Source organism: Ambystoma mexicanum, chromosome 9 (assembly GCF_040938575.1).
Source record: "Ambystoma mexicanum isolate Mex_15411 chromosome 9, UKY_AmexF1_1, whole genome shotgun sequence".
Taxonomy (NCBI): Eukaryota; Metazoa; Chordata; class Amphibia; order Caudata; family Ambystomatidae; genus Ambystoma; species Ambystoma mexicanum.
The window spans coordinates 310,528,395-310,544,656 of NC_090931.1; the positions used below are offsets into that span (position 1 = coordinate 310,528,395).

At 46.2% G+C, this 16,262-nt stretch overlaps 1 protein-coding gene across 3 annotated transcripts in view; it reads right to left on the bottom strand.

Moving 5' to 3' along the window:
• ZZEF1 (zinc finger ZZ-type and EF-hand domain containing 1) overlaps window positions 1–16,262 on the bottom strand; it is a 3,309,810-nt gene that overhangs the window by 134,414 nt on the left and 3,159,134 nt on the right. For all 3 annotated transcript variants that reach the window (XM_069614719.1, XM_069614718.1, XM_069614717.1), the window contains exon 52: window positions 12,384–12,549. In XM_069614719.1, coding sequence (XP_069470820.1) covers window positions 12,384–12,549 — 166 coding nt within the window. The remainder of the gene's footprint in view (window positions 1–12,383; window positions 12,550–16,262) is intronic.

Below are 16,262 nucleotides of genomic sequence, written 5' to 3' on the forward strand. Positions count from 1 at the left end.
TTTGGATAGAGGAAGTTGAAGGAGAAATGTGCAGGTTGAGGGGACTGGCAGCACCCCTGCTACTCACAGCACAGGCCTGCCTAGTGATGAAATGGAAATGTGCTCAGACTCCATGTAAGAGGGACTGGATCAATGCGGCGCTGAATATATGCACCATGGAAAGAATAACTGCGGGGCTCCATGGGAGGGCTGTGCCTCATGAGCGTCTGGGGGGGAATTTATGAACAAATATTGGAAAAATTGAAACAATGGAATGTTAGACACAAAGGTTGATGGCATGATGGACAGTATTAGGCTGGCCAAGAGGTGAAAGGGATGAGCTCCCCCCCAGGGGACTGCCCCCAGTCAGACTATATACCATGAAGGAATAAAACACTCAGGAGGTGGACAAAAGTGCAACACATGACTTTAACATCCACTATCACGAGACAACCGAAGGTTCATCATTGTGGTTTTTTAGTGTAATAGAAGAACAAGTTACTTCTTACCTGGTAACATTCTTTCGACGGGATGTTCTTCCGACGTATTCCTTATCTTTGATAATACGTTTCCAGCTTGCTGGCCTCGGAATTTTTTTCTGTAGAGGGCGCTGCGCGTCGACGTCCGCCGAGTCGATGTCCTTCGACGGCCATCGTATCGGCGCCGACGTCACCATGCCCATAAATAGCCACGCGCTGCGTCTGTTGCTCAGTTCCATTTTGTAGCATAAGAAAAGTCATGCCTGAATTGGTTATTGACCTTGAAAGAGCGTAAGCTGCAACCACAAGGGAAGTTATCACTGCAGGGATGGTTGGGAGGGGCGATAAGGAATATGTCGGAGGAACATCCCGTCGAAAGAAAGTTACCAGGTAAGAAGTAACTTGTTCTTCGAAGGGATTGTGTCCTCCGACGTATTCCTTATCTTTGATAGACTCCCATAGCAGTGGCATGTAATTGGAGGTGGGAGTGAGAGTGTTATGTATCCCTTTAGGGATGGACCGAATGTAATACAGCCTTGCCAAATCTGGTCTCTTGAGCAGTGGAGGAATCCAGATTGTAAAATTTTGTGAATGTATGTGCGGACGACCATGTGGCAGCCGCACATATGTCCCCGACCGGTACCCCTCTTTGGAGAGCCGAAGAGGCTGTGATACCCCTGGTTGAATGAGCCCTGAGATTTTGGGGTGGCTCTTTCCCTGCTAGTCTATAACATTCCAGGATGGCCAAAATAATCCACCTGGAGATGGTTTGTTTTGTTATGGGTAGTCCCAACTTGTGACCTGAGTATCCTACAAACAGTTGGTCTGCTTGCCTGATCCTAGCCATTCTGCTGATGTAAAAGCTGAGAGCTCGCCTAGGGTCCAGCCTATGTAGCCTTTCCTCCTCTTTCCCCGGATGGGGAGGAGGGTAGAACGAAGGCAAGGTAATTTTCTGAGTAATATGAAATTCAGAAACCACCTTTGGGAGGAAATTAGGCTTCACCTGTAGGACAACTTTGTCCTTGTGGAAGATTGTATGTGGGGGTTTACAGGAGAGAGCTTGTAGCTCGCTCACCCTCCTAGCAGATGTTAGTGCTACCAATAGGACAGTTTTAAGCGTGATAAATCTCAGCGCGCAAGAGTGAAGTGGTTCGAATGGAGTGCCCATTAAGAAGTTTAAGACTAAATTTAAGTCCCAAAAGGGAACCTGGAATGGTTTTGGAGGGTAAACATTAGTTAGTCCCTTGAGAAATTGTACCACTAGAGGAATTTTGAAATACAATGGTTCCTCCGCAGTGCGCTTGAAGATAGAAAGCGCTGCAAGATAGCCTTTTACAGTGCCCACTTGAAGGCCTGAGTTTGCCAAGTAGAGTAGAAACGATAACACCGTTGGTGTACCACATGAAAAAGGGTCGATATTCTCTTCCCTACACCAGCTGCAAAATTTGTTCCAATGGCAGCGGTATAAAGACTTTGTTGCCGGTCTTCTGGCCGAAAGCAACACCTTCATGACGTCATCAGGGAGATCCCAATCCTTGTACCTCAACCTTTCAGAGGCCAAGCGTGAAGGTTGAGGGTTCTGGTGTCTGGATGGAGAACCTGACCTCCCTTCTGCGAGAGAAGATTCTCTTTGAGTGGAAGACGGATTGGAGGACAGATGGACATATCTAGAAGGTCCGGGTACCACGTTCTCCTGGCCCAAACCGGGGCAATTAGGATCATGGTTTTCCGGAATCTTCTCAACCTCCTGATCATTTGAGGAATAACAGGGACTGGAGGGAACGCGTAAAGGAGTGGAAACTCCCAGTCCACTACGAACACATCTCCTAGAGCTCCTCTCGGGGGAAATTCCCTTGAACAGAACAGATCGCACTTCTTGTTGTTGCTTGTGGTGAACAGATCCACCTGAGGGGTTCCCCAAAGGGTGAAGATCTCTTGAAGGACTTCCTGAGCTAGCTCCCACTCGTGGGAGACTGTGCTCTGCCTGCTCAGAGCGTCCGCTGTCAAGTTCTTCTCTCTGGCTAGGTGGACAGCCGATAGAGAGATTCCTTCTTGGATTGCCCAACACCAGAGCTGCATCGCCTCTCTGCACAGTGGCAGTGATCCTACGCCTCCTCTTTTGTTGAGGTAGTGCATGGCCACTGTGTTGTCCGTCATTATCAGGACATTTCTCCCCTGTACTGATGGCAGGAAAGCTTTCAGCGCTAGTCTGATTGCTCTCAGCTCTAATAGGTTGATGTGTAGTCTGGACTCCGATGGAGACCAACGACCGCTGATGGTCAAGTCGTTGGCATGGGCTCTCCAACGTGAGTGAGGCGTCTGTGACTACTGTTATCTCCGGCCATGGTTGCCAAAACAGTTCTCATTTCAAGATGTTCTCTGGATAGGCCCACCATTGAAGGTCGCGGGCTACCTTGTCCGGAATCCGGAGGAGATCTGTCATTCTCCCTGAGAATTGCGACCACTGACTTCTCAGTGCCCACTGAAAAGATCTCATTCTCAGGCGAGCCTCTGGCACAAGGAAGATGCAGGATGCCATGAGGCCTAGCAACCTCAAAAAGTCGAAGGCTGGGAGACGTTGGGCATTTTGAAACTTGGTGACCATCTGTAGAATATCTTGAGCCCTCACCTCTGGTGGCGAGGCTTTTCCCAGGGAAGTGTCCAGGACCGCTCCAATGAACTGGAGTCTCTGTGGTGGTATCATCTGTGACTTCTTTAAATTGAGGGAGAAGCCCAGTGTGTGAAGGAAGTGGCAGACATAATCTAGCTGGGCCTGGGCCTGTTCCGAAGATACAGCCCTGATCAGCCAGTCGTCCAGGTAGGGGTAGACGTGGATCCCTTCCCTCCTTAGACTCGCCGCCACTACCGACATTAGCTTGGTGAAGATCCTCGGGGCGGAGGTCAGCCCAAATGGCAGAACTCGAAATTGATAATGAGAGTCGCCAATTGCGAACCTCAGGTATTTCCTGTGTTTGAGATGGATTGGCACATGGAAATAAGCATCCTGAAGGTCCAGAGATACCAGCCAGTCCTGGAGCTGGAGGGCCTGAAGGATCTGAGAGAGAGTTACCATCTTGAACTTGTCCTTCCTGAGGAACTTGTTCAATTCTCGTACGTCCAGGATGGGTCTCAGTCCTCCGTCCTTCTTTGGTATGAGAAAGTAGGGGGAGTACCAGCCCTTGTTCCTTTCTGCTACAGGTACCGGTTCTATGGCACCTTTCTCTAGCAGGTCTATAATTTCCTGCAAGAGGAGCGGATCTAGAACTTTTAGAGAGCTGTTCCCCGGTGGATGACTCTGAGGAATGTGTAGAAAGGGTAGGCAGTAACCTTGGGCAACTGTTTCCAATGCCCAAGCATCTGACGTTATAGCCTGCCATTCTGTCAGATGGTGAGTTAACCTGCCCCCTACAAGTGTATTGTGTGGAAAGGCCTCAGAGTGGTTTGGGGGCGGGTGATGGAGATGCCGAGGGTAAAGAGGCAACTGCTGCTGCTGCGGCCTTAGTACTTTTGACCCGTCCACCTAGGGTGGATCTCCTTTGGCCTCTTTGAGCCGGCTGTCCTCTGCCTTTCCCGAATGCGGAATAATAGCGAAAGGACTTTCCTCTTCCAGAGGTTCCTGAGGGGCGAAAAGAAGGTTGGCGGATAGCAGGTCCTAAAGATTTTGCTGCTGCTTTAGAAGTCTGTAACTTTTCCAGACTGTCATCAGCCTTTTTCCCGAATAATGAAGAGCCGTCAAAGGGCATATTCAAAAGTCTGGCCTGTACATCTGGAGCAAAGCCCGACTTTCGCAACCACGCATGCCTGCCGATTGTTGTACTTGCCGCCATGGCCCTGCTGATACTGTCAGCGGAATCGATGCCAGTTTGAAGTGATTCGCACATGGCATCCTTGCCATCTTTAATAATGTTAAGGAAGGCTTCCTTTTCCTCTCCTTCGGGTATGCAGTCAGCCGCTGATGAAGCACACTCCCATAGTGTGCGACTGAACCTGGCGAGCGTACAGGTGGCGTTGATGGACTTCAACGTCATACTACAGGGAGAGAAAACGTTCTTCGCCATAGAGTCGTACCTCTTGTCATCTCTATCCTGTGGGACAGTAGGGTAAGCGGTCCTACTGCTAGATGAAGTTGCCGCTTGAACCATCAGGCTCTCTGGAGTCGGGTGTTTTGATAAGTATTCAGGGCCAGCAGCCGCTACCCTATACTTGGTTGACAATCTTTTATTGACTGCAGGGATAACTTCGGGAGTTTCCCAATTAGATGCAATTTTCCTTTGTAAGGCTGCATGGAAGGGGACCACCGGGTCCTCCTGTGGGCCTTTGTCTAATATATCTGTTAGGTCATCCTGTTGAAAAACAGGTGAAGGCGCAGACCAACCCATAAACTCAATAATTCTTGCCATCAGGGTTCTATAGGGTGTTTCGGAATGTTCCCCTGGGTCTGGCTTAACAAATTCCACTTCTGGGGAAGTGTCCAGCCCACTTGCCTCATGTAGTGACTCCTGTAGGTCCTTCAGCCTTCTTTCCTCAGAGGTGAAATCCTCTGCAATAGGCAGTGTGGTCCTTTGTAACCCGAATGTTTCCTGGTCAGAATCTTCCCCCTCTTCATAAATTGAAGAAAGTCCAGAGTACTCTGACCTCTGAAATGGAGTAAAACCCATCTCTAAGGCAGAAGGAGCCAAACTCGTCGTTATTGGACGAGAAAACGTCGATGTAACAGGCTTCGAAGGCGCCGAAAACGGCGTCGAAAAAACTGAAAGGAGTCTCGAAGAACTCGAGAGGATCGGGATCCTACTCGAGGGCATCGACGACGGTCTCGGCGTCGTGCCGGAGGCCCTTGAAATCACCGTTGGCTGTGGTGTAGCCTTCGTCCTCTCTTTCATCGGTGTCGACGATGGCGTCGAGTCGATCGACCGATGCGTCGAGGAACCCTTCGACAATGGCGTCGATGGCGCCGATCCGTGCGTCGAAGGAATCTTCGAAGACGGTGCCTTCTTACCGATGGGCTCATGGCGCTCTCGGGTGGAATGTTTCGCCGGGTGCTGCGACTCGCGGCGTTTTGATTTTTTGGGTTTTTCACCCGGGGTATCACCCTCAGCTGTCTTCGAGGGGGTTGAGGCCACGTTCTCGAAGACGCTTAACATTTTCTTTCTGAATTCCTCCCACTCAGCTTGAGAACTGTGTTTAGTGGGACAGGAGACCCTTTCTGGGGACACAGAAGACGACAGGAATGGGATCTTCGACGTCTCTTTTTTGAGTGTCTTGATCTCGACGAATGGTGGGAGCTGCTTCGAGATCTAGAATGGGAATGTTTTCGACGGCGAGGAGACGATGCCTCGACTCAGCCGACAAAACTTTCAAGGAGGTTTTGGCTAACTTACCTCTCCCGAGCTTCCCCTTGCGCTCCTTCAAGGCTTTCGCCGTCATGGACATGCAGTCCTCACACTCCGAACAATGGTGCTCGGATCCCAAGCACCATTAGCAGATCCTGTGTGGATCCGTTATTGAAATTATTTTTTACCGCAGTCTCGGTGAACCCGATGGGAGGGAGGCTGATATTCAAGAGGGGTCTGTGCCTGTAAGAGGGACCCAGGGATGAAGCCATCTCTCAATGTACATTTGGAACAGAACTTCTTTTGTTTGTTATTTTTTTTAAACCCATCAAGTCCTAGGGGGCAAAAGACTTTTGAATAAAAGAGACTTAAGGTCCTGATACGTGAAGCACAACTGTTGTCTCGTGCTGGGAAAGCTCGAGTGTGCGCTGTGCTCAGGAGTCCCGCCATGTCCTGTGCTCAAAACATGGGGAAGGGAGAACCTCAGCTAACACATCCTGACTTATCATTTGTAAACACTTCTTTCTTTCTTGTGAAACCTTATCCCACACTCTTTTTGTATTTAGCATAAGGATTGGCAATAGTTTATTTTTGTATCAACCCTTTTATTTGACACAAAGCCACTAGAACTGCCTTATTATTATTTGATGGTCATAGCATGCTCCCATCTTAGATTTAGGTTTAGATTAGGCATTTTTCCAACCTACCTGTACAGTTTAATAAACACACTTGAACTGTGATCACTTGTGTCTATCTATTCTTGATACCATGCCTTCCTTACATTTGGTGTCAGGGAGTGGGATGTGACTCAATTAAAACAAATTGGGGAACCCTACAATTTCAAAAACGTAGTCAGAGAGCCTATAGCCCTTCCATTGCCACCAAGGAATCAATAGGGTTTGATATATGTAGCAGTAGGGAAGCCATTATTCCCCATGGGAAAAGAGAAAATATTCCTACAGATATAGTTTTTATACCCACTCCTGGGTGTTACATTCAATTGGCCCCAAAATCTGGCCTTGAGTGGAAGTTCGGTATAGATGTCTTAGCAAGCGTTACTGATCCCGACTTTCAGGGAGATGTGAAGGTTCTCTTACAAAATCATGGCAAGATCCCTTTCGAGGTGTGTCGGGGAAATCAAACAGCCAAAAGAATTTTGGAAAGAGCGGTTTCCTCAGTTTAAAGAAAGAGGTAACTTAGGCTTTGGGGAAGCTGATAAATCTCTTACCATCGAAGAAAGGAAGGGAGAAGAACTCGTCATTTGTCCCAACCTAGCCTTCGCCCAGCGAAATGATCCAGCCCCTGCTGAAGATTTTTTTACAAGCAATTCCGGAAGAAGAAGGTTTAGAGAAGAGGAATCCCTTTTTCTTCTTAAAACAGGGATTGCTTTAAAGAAGAGAAACCACTACAGAAGGTTTAGTAATACCCAAGAGTCACCGAAAGGTTGTAGTGGAGATCCTGCATTCCCATCATCTAAAATCCAGGTGCATATTAGTGGGAAGTTTTACTGGCCAGGTATCCACACCAATATAAAACCTTTCACTCAGACGTGCAAAATATTCCAAAAGACCAGCACACACATACCATTACCTGCCCCTCTGAACCCGATGCCCATCATAGAGGTCCTCTTTTCAAGAATTGGTATGGACATAAGTGGACCTCTAGAGACATCCAGATCAGGTAATAAATATGTCCTTGTGATCGTGGATTATACGACCCGATATCCCGAGGCATTCCCAGTGCGAAATAATACCACTCAGCAGATCCTTAAACATCTTCTACCATATTTTTCCGGGGTTGGTTTTCCCAAGGAAATACTAAAAGATCAGGGTTTGAATTTTATGAGTATGCTTATAGCCGAAGTCAAAGAGTTACTCCATATTACCACCTTTACGAACTTCTGTGTACCATCCTCAGACCGATGGCTTGGTAGAAAGATTCAATAAAACCTTAAAATGTTTATAGAAATTGGTAGACAAGGATGGGAAAGACGGGGACCAAATTATTCCTTGGGCACTATTTTGCAGTAAGGAAAACCCCTCAGGCTTCCACGGGTTTCTCTCCTTTCCAATTGCTATATGGAAGAGAGCCCATAGATGTCCTCGAAATGCTCTGGGAAACCTGGGAAGGGCGAGAGGAGGACCCAATTCCTATCTCACAAATCGCCACCAGAATATATAAGCACATATGAAATTGGTTTGAGATTTAGTTTGTACTCATATGGAAAAGGCCTAGAGCCAACAAAAGGCCAATTATGACAAAAAAGTAAATTTAAGAACATTTTCCATAGGACAAAGTACTGGTCCTCTTACCCACCTCAGAAAACAAACGTGTCTCCAAGTGGCACGGACCTTATGAAATAGTAGAACGGACAGCACCCTGTACTTATAAAATAGCCCGACCGGACAGAAAACAGACAATCCACTAATATAACGTAAATCTCTTGAAAGAGTGGAAGGAAAACTCATCAATAACCCATGCCAAAGTATTAGCCTGTCTGGTTCCCGAAGTCATAGATAACTGACTTAATTCCACCGGAGCTAACTATCCAACACCACCAAGATTTAAAATATGTAGTGTTCTCGGAAAAACAAGGAAGAGTGAAAAGTACAAACATTATATTAGAATACCTAAAGGTAAATTGGTTCATTTAAAACCGTACAGACTATCAGAAGCTCGTAAGCAGATAGTGATCGAGGAAGACAACAAAATGTTGAAAGCCAATATTATTGAACCATCCTCAAGTCCATGGTACGAACCTATCATGTTGGTCAGTAAACCTGATAATTCCTGGAAATTCTGCATAGATGTCTGTCAAGTTAATGCCATCTCGAACTTCGATGCTTATCCATGCCATGCATCAATAACCTAATCGATGAACTTGGAGCAGCCACCTTTTTATCTACCATAGATTTAACCAGAGGGTACTGGCAAGTTCCCGTAAATGGGTGAGATAAAGAAAAGACTGCATTCTCAACACCTCTAGCACTATTCCAATTTAAAGTCCTCCCTTTAGGCCTACACAGTGCGCCAGCCACTTTCCAATGCGTCATGGATAAAATCCTACAACCCTATCACTATTTCTGTGGAGCTCAGATTGAGGATATCGTCATTTACAGTAATACTTGGGAGGACCATCTCTTCCCTCTATATACCATAATGAAAGTCCTCAGAAATGCTGGCATAAGTCCTAATCCAGCTAAATGCAGATTGGCCCAATTAGCCGTAAAATACCTTGGCTTCTTTGTGGGAAATAGGAGTGTACAGCCCGAACAAGAGAAGGTGAAAGCTGTCTTGGATACACCAACTCCAAAGACCAAAAGAGATCCTAGAGCCTCTCGGGTTACTAGGTTATTCCTGTAGGTTTATCCCCAACTTTTCGGACAAAACAGCCCGGCTGACAGATAAACTTAAGAATGCCAAACCACAGAAACCTTTATAACACCCTGAAAGAAGACTCTATATCAGAACACAATCCTGAAGTTAGTCGACTTCTCTAAAGAGTGTGTCTTACAGACGGATGCCTCCCTTACAGGGTTAGGAGCCATCCTGTCCCAGGTTTGCGATGGATCACAACACCCCATACTATTCACCAGTCGCAAGCTGTTGCCACGTGAATAAAACGACTGTGATGAAACTAGAGGCTCTGGCCATCAAGTTGGTCCTTATCGATCTTAGGTACACTACCTATAGGGACGAAGAATTCACGCTTGTTACTGACCACTCACCTCTAGTAGTTTGAATTAGCCAATGCAAAGACTCTAACCCTCAGGTCAAGCGATGGTTTCTAGACCTACAACCTGATTGTTTCATTGTGGAACATAGAAAAGGAAAGGACCAGGGAAATGTAGATTTTCTTTCCAGGTTCCCTTGTGAAACAAATGTGGCTACATCGCATGGCGGAAGGGTATGTGAGAAGAAACAGGAAGGTGTCTCCCAACTTAGTACCCGGGGATTAGTCATTCAGTTGGCCAGGACATGGCCATCGCTATTGAATCCAGTTCCTGGGGGTGGACCAGTGAGGGAGGATCACCTGGAAGGGGGGTCCTCGGGGAGTGGAAGTGGAACACCGGCGGGTGAGACGCGGTATCCTGCTTCTTCCAACACCTTTTCCCCATCCTACCACATAGGACATTCAGAAACACTGCCTTGCCCCCTTTTTCCATCCAACCACTTTCAGAACATCACGAAAAACAACACTAACACCAGAGCCGTTTACCTGACATCCCAATAAAAGGGTCAGGCAAAGTCAGGCAATTGACCAGAGTCACACAAACCTGACGGCCCTTTCCCTTCACCACAGGCATAAAAGATGGAGCACGAGAGCACAATACGAGCAAGGCAGACTGCACAACGAGAGCGCTATCCAAACCCGGCAGTTCAGAAAGGAGGAGAAAGGAGAAAGGTGGCTAGAACCGAAAGGCTGACAAGGAGAGAAGCGACCCAGACCCACAAGACCTCTGTGGAAGGAATCGTAAGACCGCAAACAATAGCCCAAGTGTGTTGCAGCAGATGTCAACAGTACACGGAGCATGCCAATGCTGATAAGCAGGACAGAGGGAGACGCTTGCTAACGTGGTACCAGCATTGACTCCCAATACGAAGAAAGCCAAGCGGTTCATCACAGCCGGTGAGTCGAGGGGAGGACCGATAAATACCGAACTGTGTTGAATCAAAAAGTCGCAAAGTGGCACATTGACTAAAGTTTAAAAAACTGTAAATTGTTTAGGGAAGAGCAACTGCAGAGGGGTCTGGCACCACATAGGTGCTCACTCCAGAGACACTGGCCGATCCTGTGTTCGAAGGAAACTACTGATACTAGAAGGCCATAGGAGAGCCGCCAAGAAAGGTCAAAGTGGTCATACAGGTTTCTAGCAAAATTCCCCATACAGTCGAAAGTCTTTGACTGCCAAACCCTTGAGAAATGCAAGGGAAGTAAATCCTACAGCAAGAGAAAGCAAAAGGAATTGTGAAGTGGCAAGAGTGAACCCGGCGGAGGGATGCAATAAAGAGGGGCAAAGTCTAAATGTCAGTCTAGAAATACGGATACCTCTACTTTGAAACTGCAAACGCATTTTGGTGGCCGTGGGCCAACCGTCTCATGCACGATATGACAAAATATAGGTTTTCGAGTTTGCTAATGAACGGCCATTTTGATGTAACAAGCATTGCCATTTTGTTTTCTAACCATTGCTCATTGCTTTCTGTTCCTATTGCTTCGCAGTATATTTTCCGCTTACTCTGCTCGACTGTGAAACATTGTTGTCTGTATGTGAAAAGGACAAGGCCGCAGGGCCGTGAGGATAACAAGAGTTCGCTGAAACACAAACGTAGGCAGCACCAGGAAGAATGCCCGGCTCCCTCCCGAATGTAGCCTTGAAACAGAGCTGCAGGGCATCTAATCATTGCACAGCTGCCAGCCAGTCTTGTTATATGGTAGAATATGTTAGAATAATACCACTAAAGGCTTGAATTATGCTTTTCTTACGGCCCCCCTTTGCTGAGCCCGCTAGAGCATGTCGGCTCCCAGGACGCGAATAGCACCTGATAGATAGCAAGACCCAAGAAACAGTGTGTTGACAGAAGTGAACCTGGCAGAGGGATGTCCACGGTGAACTGTTTAAAAAGACATTAAGATTTGTGAATGCAACTGAGAAATCATTTGGAATATAAGACAGAGTGAACCCGACAAGAGGGAGTCTGATATTCGAGAGGGGTCTGCACCCGGAAGAGGGGGACTCAGGGGTGAAGCCATCATCCAAAGTACATTTGGGACACAACTTCTTTTGTTTGTTATTTTTTTTTGTAACTTATCAGGCCCTTGGGGACAAGAGACTTTTTGTAGAAAAGAGAATTAACCACCAAAGGTCCTGATACGTGAAGTGGAACTGTTGTCTCGTGCTGGGAAAGCTAGAGTGTGCGCTATGTGCAGGAGTACCGTCTTGTCCCGTGCTCAAACTGTGGGGAAGGGAGACCCTCGGCTAACACATCCTGACTTATCATTTGTAAACACTTCTTTCTTTCTTTCTTGTGAAACCCCGTCCCACACTCTTTTTGTATTTAGCATAAGTATTGACATTAATTTTGTTTTTAGTATAGGCCCTTTTATTTGACACAATGCCACTAGGACTGCTGCCTTATTATTTGATGGTCGTAGCTTGCTCCCATCATAGATTTAGGTTTAACTTAGGTGTTTTTCCAACCTACCTATACAATTTAATAAACACCCTTGAACTGTTATCACTTGTGTGTCTATTTTTGATACCATGTCTTCCTTACAATACCCGCAAGCTGAGTGTATTCTGCTCTTTCATAAAGCTTTATATATGATGTCACAATAGTATGTACTCTACCCAGTACTCCAAATGGCAGTGAGGATCAGTATGGCTTCATTTTGAGTTGTTAAAGTGTCACTACTTAAAAACTGTTCAGGTGATTACATACAAAATAAGGAAGTCCATCAATGGTACAACTAGTGTTGGAGGACTATAACCTCTCACCCAGTCATTGAGTCTGTAACACCAGATTTAAGTATACAATGAACATATTATGTATGAACTGCTCACTTCAACAACTTGAAAAGCTATGAAATTACCTTTGTGGGCTGCTCTGCAGAATCCTCAACAGTAAATGTATAGCCTTCAGACGTTGGTGTCCAGTCTGACGACAAGCTACACAGACTTGCCAATCCCAAATTTGGCCCAAGGGAAGGTGCGGAACAACCCTTTGGTCTGATAACATCTGCTTCAGGATCTCAAAACCTATAACCAAATGCAACAGATTAGGAATAGAAATCATTCTGGTAACTACAAACTAAGAACCATAATTGTTTATGCCCGCTTATCACAATTGCAAAATATAATGCGTTCTTCAAACCTTTTGTTATACATCAATTTCATTTTAAAAAGACCAGTCATAAAAATTAAACATAGGTTGCCCAATATTAATACCAACTGCTGCCACAGTGAAGTACATGTTTCCAATTTCATAACTGGAGCTCTGCTAAATAAGAGAACCTAATAATAGTTTAGTGATGATTTATAAAGTGGTTTTGCGCCCATTACTCGTCATGCCCACCACCAACAAGTTGATTATGCTATGTCTACACATAAATTGCACCGTAGTACACTGTAAAATGAAAGGTTCATAACTGAAGTTATAGAATTAAACCACATATTATGAGGTTAAGCTATAACTGATGATACTTAAAGTAAAACCTCTTGGAAACCAATGGAGCTCCTCGGGAACAAATTGCAAAGATTATTTGTAAGAATAAAATCAGTTTCAAGGGACTGAAGACAAAATATAAGTTCAATATTTCTCAATGAATAGGAGTAAAGGCACTACGTGGATTCATAAGTCAACTGTGCTTGATCAAAAACGATATATATTATAATACCATGACTTGGCCTTTCTGCAAATGTATCTTAGGAGCCAAACATTGCAACCATTACTAAGAAGGGAGATCAGGATTCAAAGGGCCTTAATGTTTTTGCTGCTTCTTCCATTAAGAAATCTCTTTGGCTCCCCTTGTTTGAGTCTATCAGGAAAAGTTGGTTGGCTGTGATATAACTGGAGGTGGGAAAATACAACTCAGAATTAATGGTCCAATCACTAGTCAAATTCTAACACCACATTCATGAAGGCTACAATGAAGAATCATTGGATTGAAGGAGGATGTGACCTCAATGTATGGGTGAATAATTACATGGAAATCCACAATGAGTGTAATGTGGATGATAGTGAGATCTGAACATTCTCAAAAAGGGCAATAGAACGCCTCAGTCAACAAGCTACGTAAAGGAAGTTTTGAATGGATCTTGTATGTCTGAGCAGTTGGAAGAACAATCTTGTGATTTTACACTACCATTATGAACGTCTTAAGCAATAGTTGTAAAAAAACGTAAACCTGCATTTAAATGAGCAAACTTCAACCAGCACGCCGGATTCATTACCAGCGCAGAGTCCATTGCAGAATCCACTTAAAAACACCTTGCATCACCCATCATGCCTTATTTAACAGTGGCCTAGAAACCTCAGTGAAGTGAATCCTGTATGTGCCTAGCAGGACAGCAACGCTACTCTATTAACAGTTCCAGGTTTCAAAAGAAATGCAGAGAAAAGCCTAATTTCTCAGTACTAGCAACCAACCTATGGAACTCGCTCCCTAGATGAATTAACTTCAATTGACTGCATGACTTTCAGGAAATCTATAGGCATGCTCCAACTGTGAGACACAATCTGATTGCTCCGACTTATCTGCCCTACAAAATGAACACAGGACACCAAGACCTTTCCAGAAAGACAAGCCCAGTCTGGACCAACGACAATTAATGTCTGGAGGAGTGGCCTACAATCAGGAGGGAAGGAACGTGGGCTAAATCTATCAGTATACGCTAGCGTTTCATTCCTGCCTTCACCACCACACACCCATGCAACCATGTCTTTTCACTCTGCCAATAAGCCGTGTATTTCCCACCTCAAACCTGCCTGCCCCAACCCACCCTTCAAGTTATTCACCCCCCACTAACCAGTCAGCACACTCTGCCACAGCATCTTCCTCTGCATCCCACCCAGTGCCAGCTCAGCCAAGGAAATAGTAAAGGACTTACTGCCTTTACTATTTCCTCTGCCAGCCATCTTTGTATTATTACACCCCACATGCACCACAACATCTCTCCAGCAACTTGCTGTTACGCTCACCTGACTCCCACGGAGGCGCTGGCCTGGTTCGCGCTGCTGTGACCTCTTCTAAGGTGATGCGCAGGGTTCGGAAGACAGACTGCACCGGGCCCCCAAATTTGGCTTGCCTGGCTCGCAGAAGTATCCTTCTTAGGGTCTGGAAGGACAAGCTCTCCATGCTGCTTCTAATGCAGGGGCGCGTTGGTATCCAGTTACTTCACTGGATTTTCGGATTGGTGAGAACCAAACTTGCTTGGCTTCCAGTTAAGTTTTTTTGATAAGAGGTTCCCCTTGTGTCCATGCATTAATGTACTAATGCCAGTGTCTTTTTCCCCATAGGGGCCGGGGTACGGAATGCCGGGGAACAGGCCCCGACCCGAGATGAGAGGTGAAATCTTTGTAGAAATCAGGAAAGTCTTTAATGAGCGTTTTTTGGTAATGTCTTTTTATTCGCTCATTAACGCTGATGTCTCTTTTTCCCCTTAGGGGCCGGGGTCCGGAAATGCCAGGATGCGGCGCGGACCCGAAATGAAGAGGGAATGAATCAACAGGTAAGTCTTAACATGGAGATTTAGCTTTCCTTATTCCCTTCTCTCTCTCACCTTTTGTTCTGGTCTTTTTCTCCCTAGGCGCTGGGGGGTGACTGCGAATCCGGATGATCGCTGCTGAACATGGAGGCGCCCTGTAAAGGTGAGTGGAATGCGGCGCTGCAGCGATCGACGCGATGAGCTTTTAAATTAAAGTCTTCCTTTTCAGGATTGCAAACAAAGGGGGCCTGGGAATCTCTCTACCAGCACGAACACAGCCCAATGACCTGTTCTTGGGTGAATAACCCCTGGTAGAGACTCTACCAAGTCTTTAGCTCACTGTCCTTTTCACAGAGAAGAAATTTCCCCGCATATCAGCCTTTGTCCTGCCCAGGGGCAGTCCAGCGCCGAAATGCTAGGCAATTCTCCTCTGAACAAGAGTACCATCAGTAACCCCATACACGTGTTTCAGCCTTGTTGGGCATCATCAGTGAGATGAAACTGTTGCCTCTCTAAGAACAGTGAGCAAGGGGTCCATGTCTGGATTGCCCTGTTAACTTAGGGTGAAACCCAAAGTTAATGTATGCAAACAAAGGGGGGTCTGGGAATCTCTCTACCAGCACGAACACAGCCCAATGACCTGTTCTTGGGTGAATAACCCCTGGGAGAGACTCTACCAAGTCTTTAGCTCACTGTCCTTTTCACAGAGAAGAAATGTCCCCGCATATCAGCCTTTGTCCTGCCCAGGGGCAGTCCAGCGCCGAAATGCTAGGCAATTCTCCTCTGAACAAGAGTACCATCAGTAACCCCATACACGTGTTTCAGCCTTGTTGGGCATCATCAGTGAGGTGAAACTGTTGCCTCTCTAAGAACCGTGAGCAAGGGGTCCACGTCTGGATTGCCCTGTTAACTTAGGGTGAAACCCAAAGTTAATGTATGCAAACAAAGGGGGGCCTGGGAATCTCTCTACCAGCACGATTGTCGGCGAGATGTCTCCGGGATGCGGATTTAACAGGTAAGGACTTTTCCTTCTTCTGTTCTCTTCTTCTCTTCCTTTGCAGGTGATCTAGGATGCTGGCAGGCGTGGCAGAAGTCAGGATGCAGGCGCAGACACGGTGAGCGTCCAGCTGCTAGATGCAGAACAACGCGAAGCACGTGTGGCTGTTCGGGTGGGGTTTAAATAGCCTTGGAAGAAGTTCCAGGTATGTATCCTTCCTCCAATCAGGTATGTATCCTTCCCCGACCACGCCCGGATGGTAAATTAG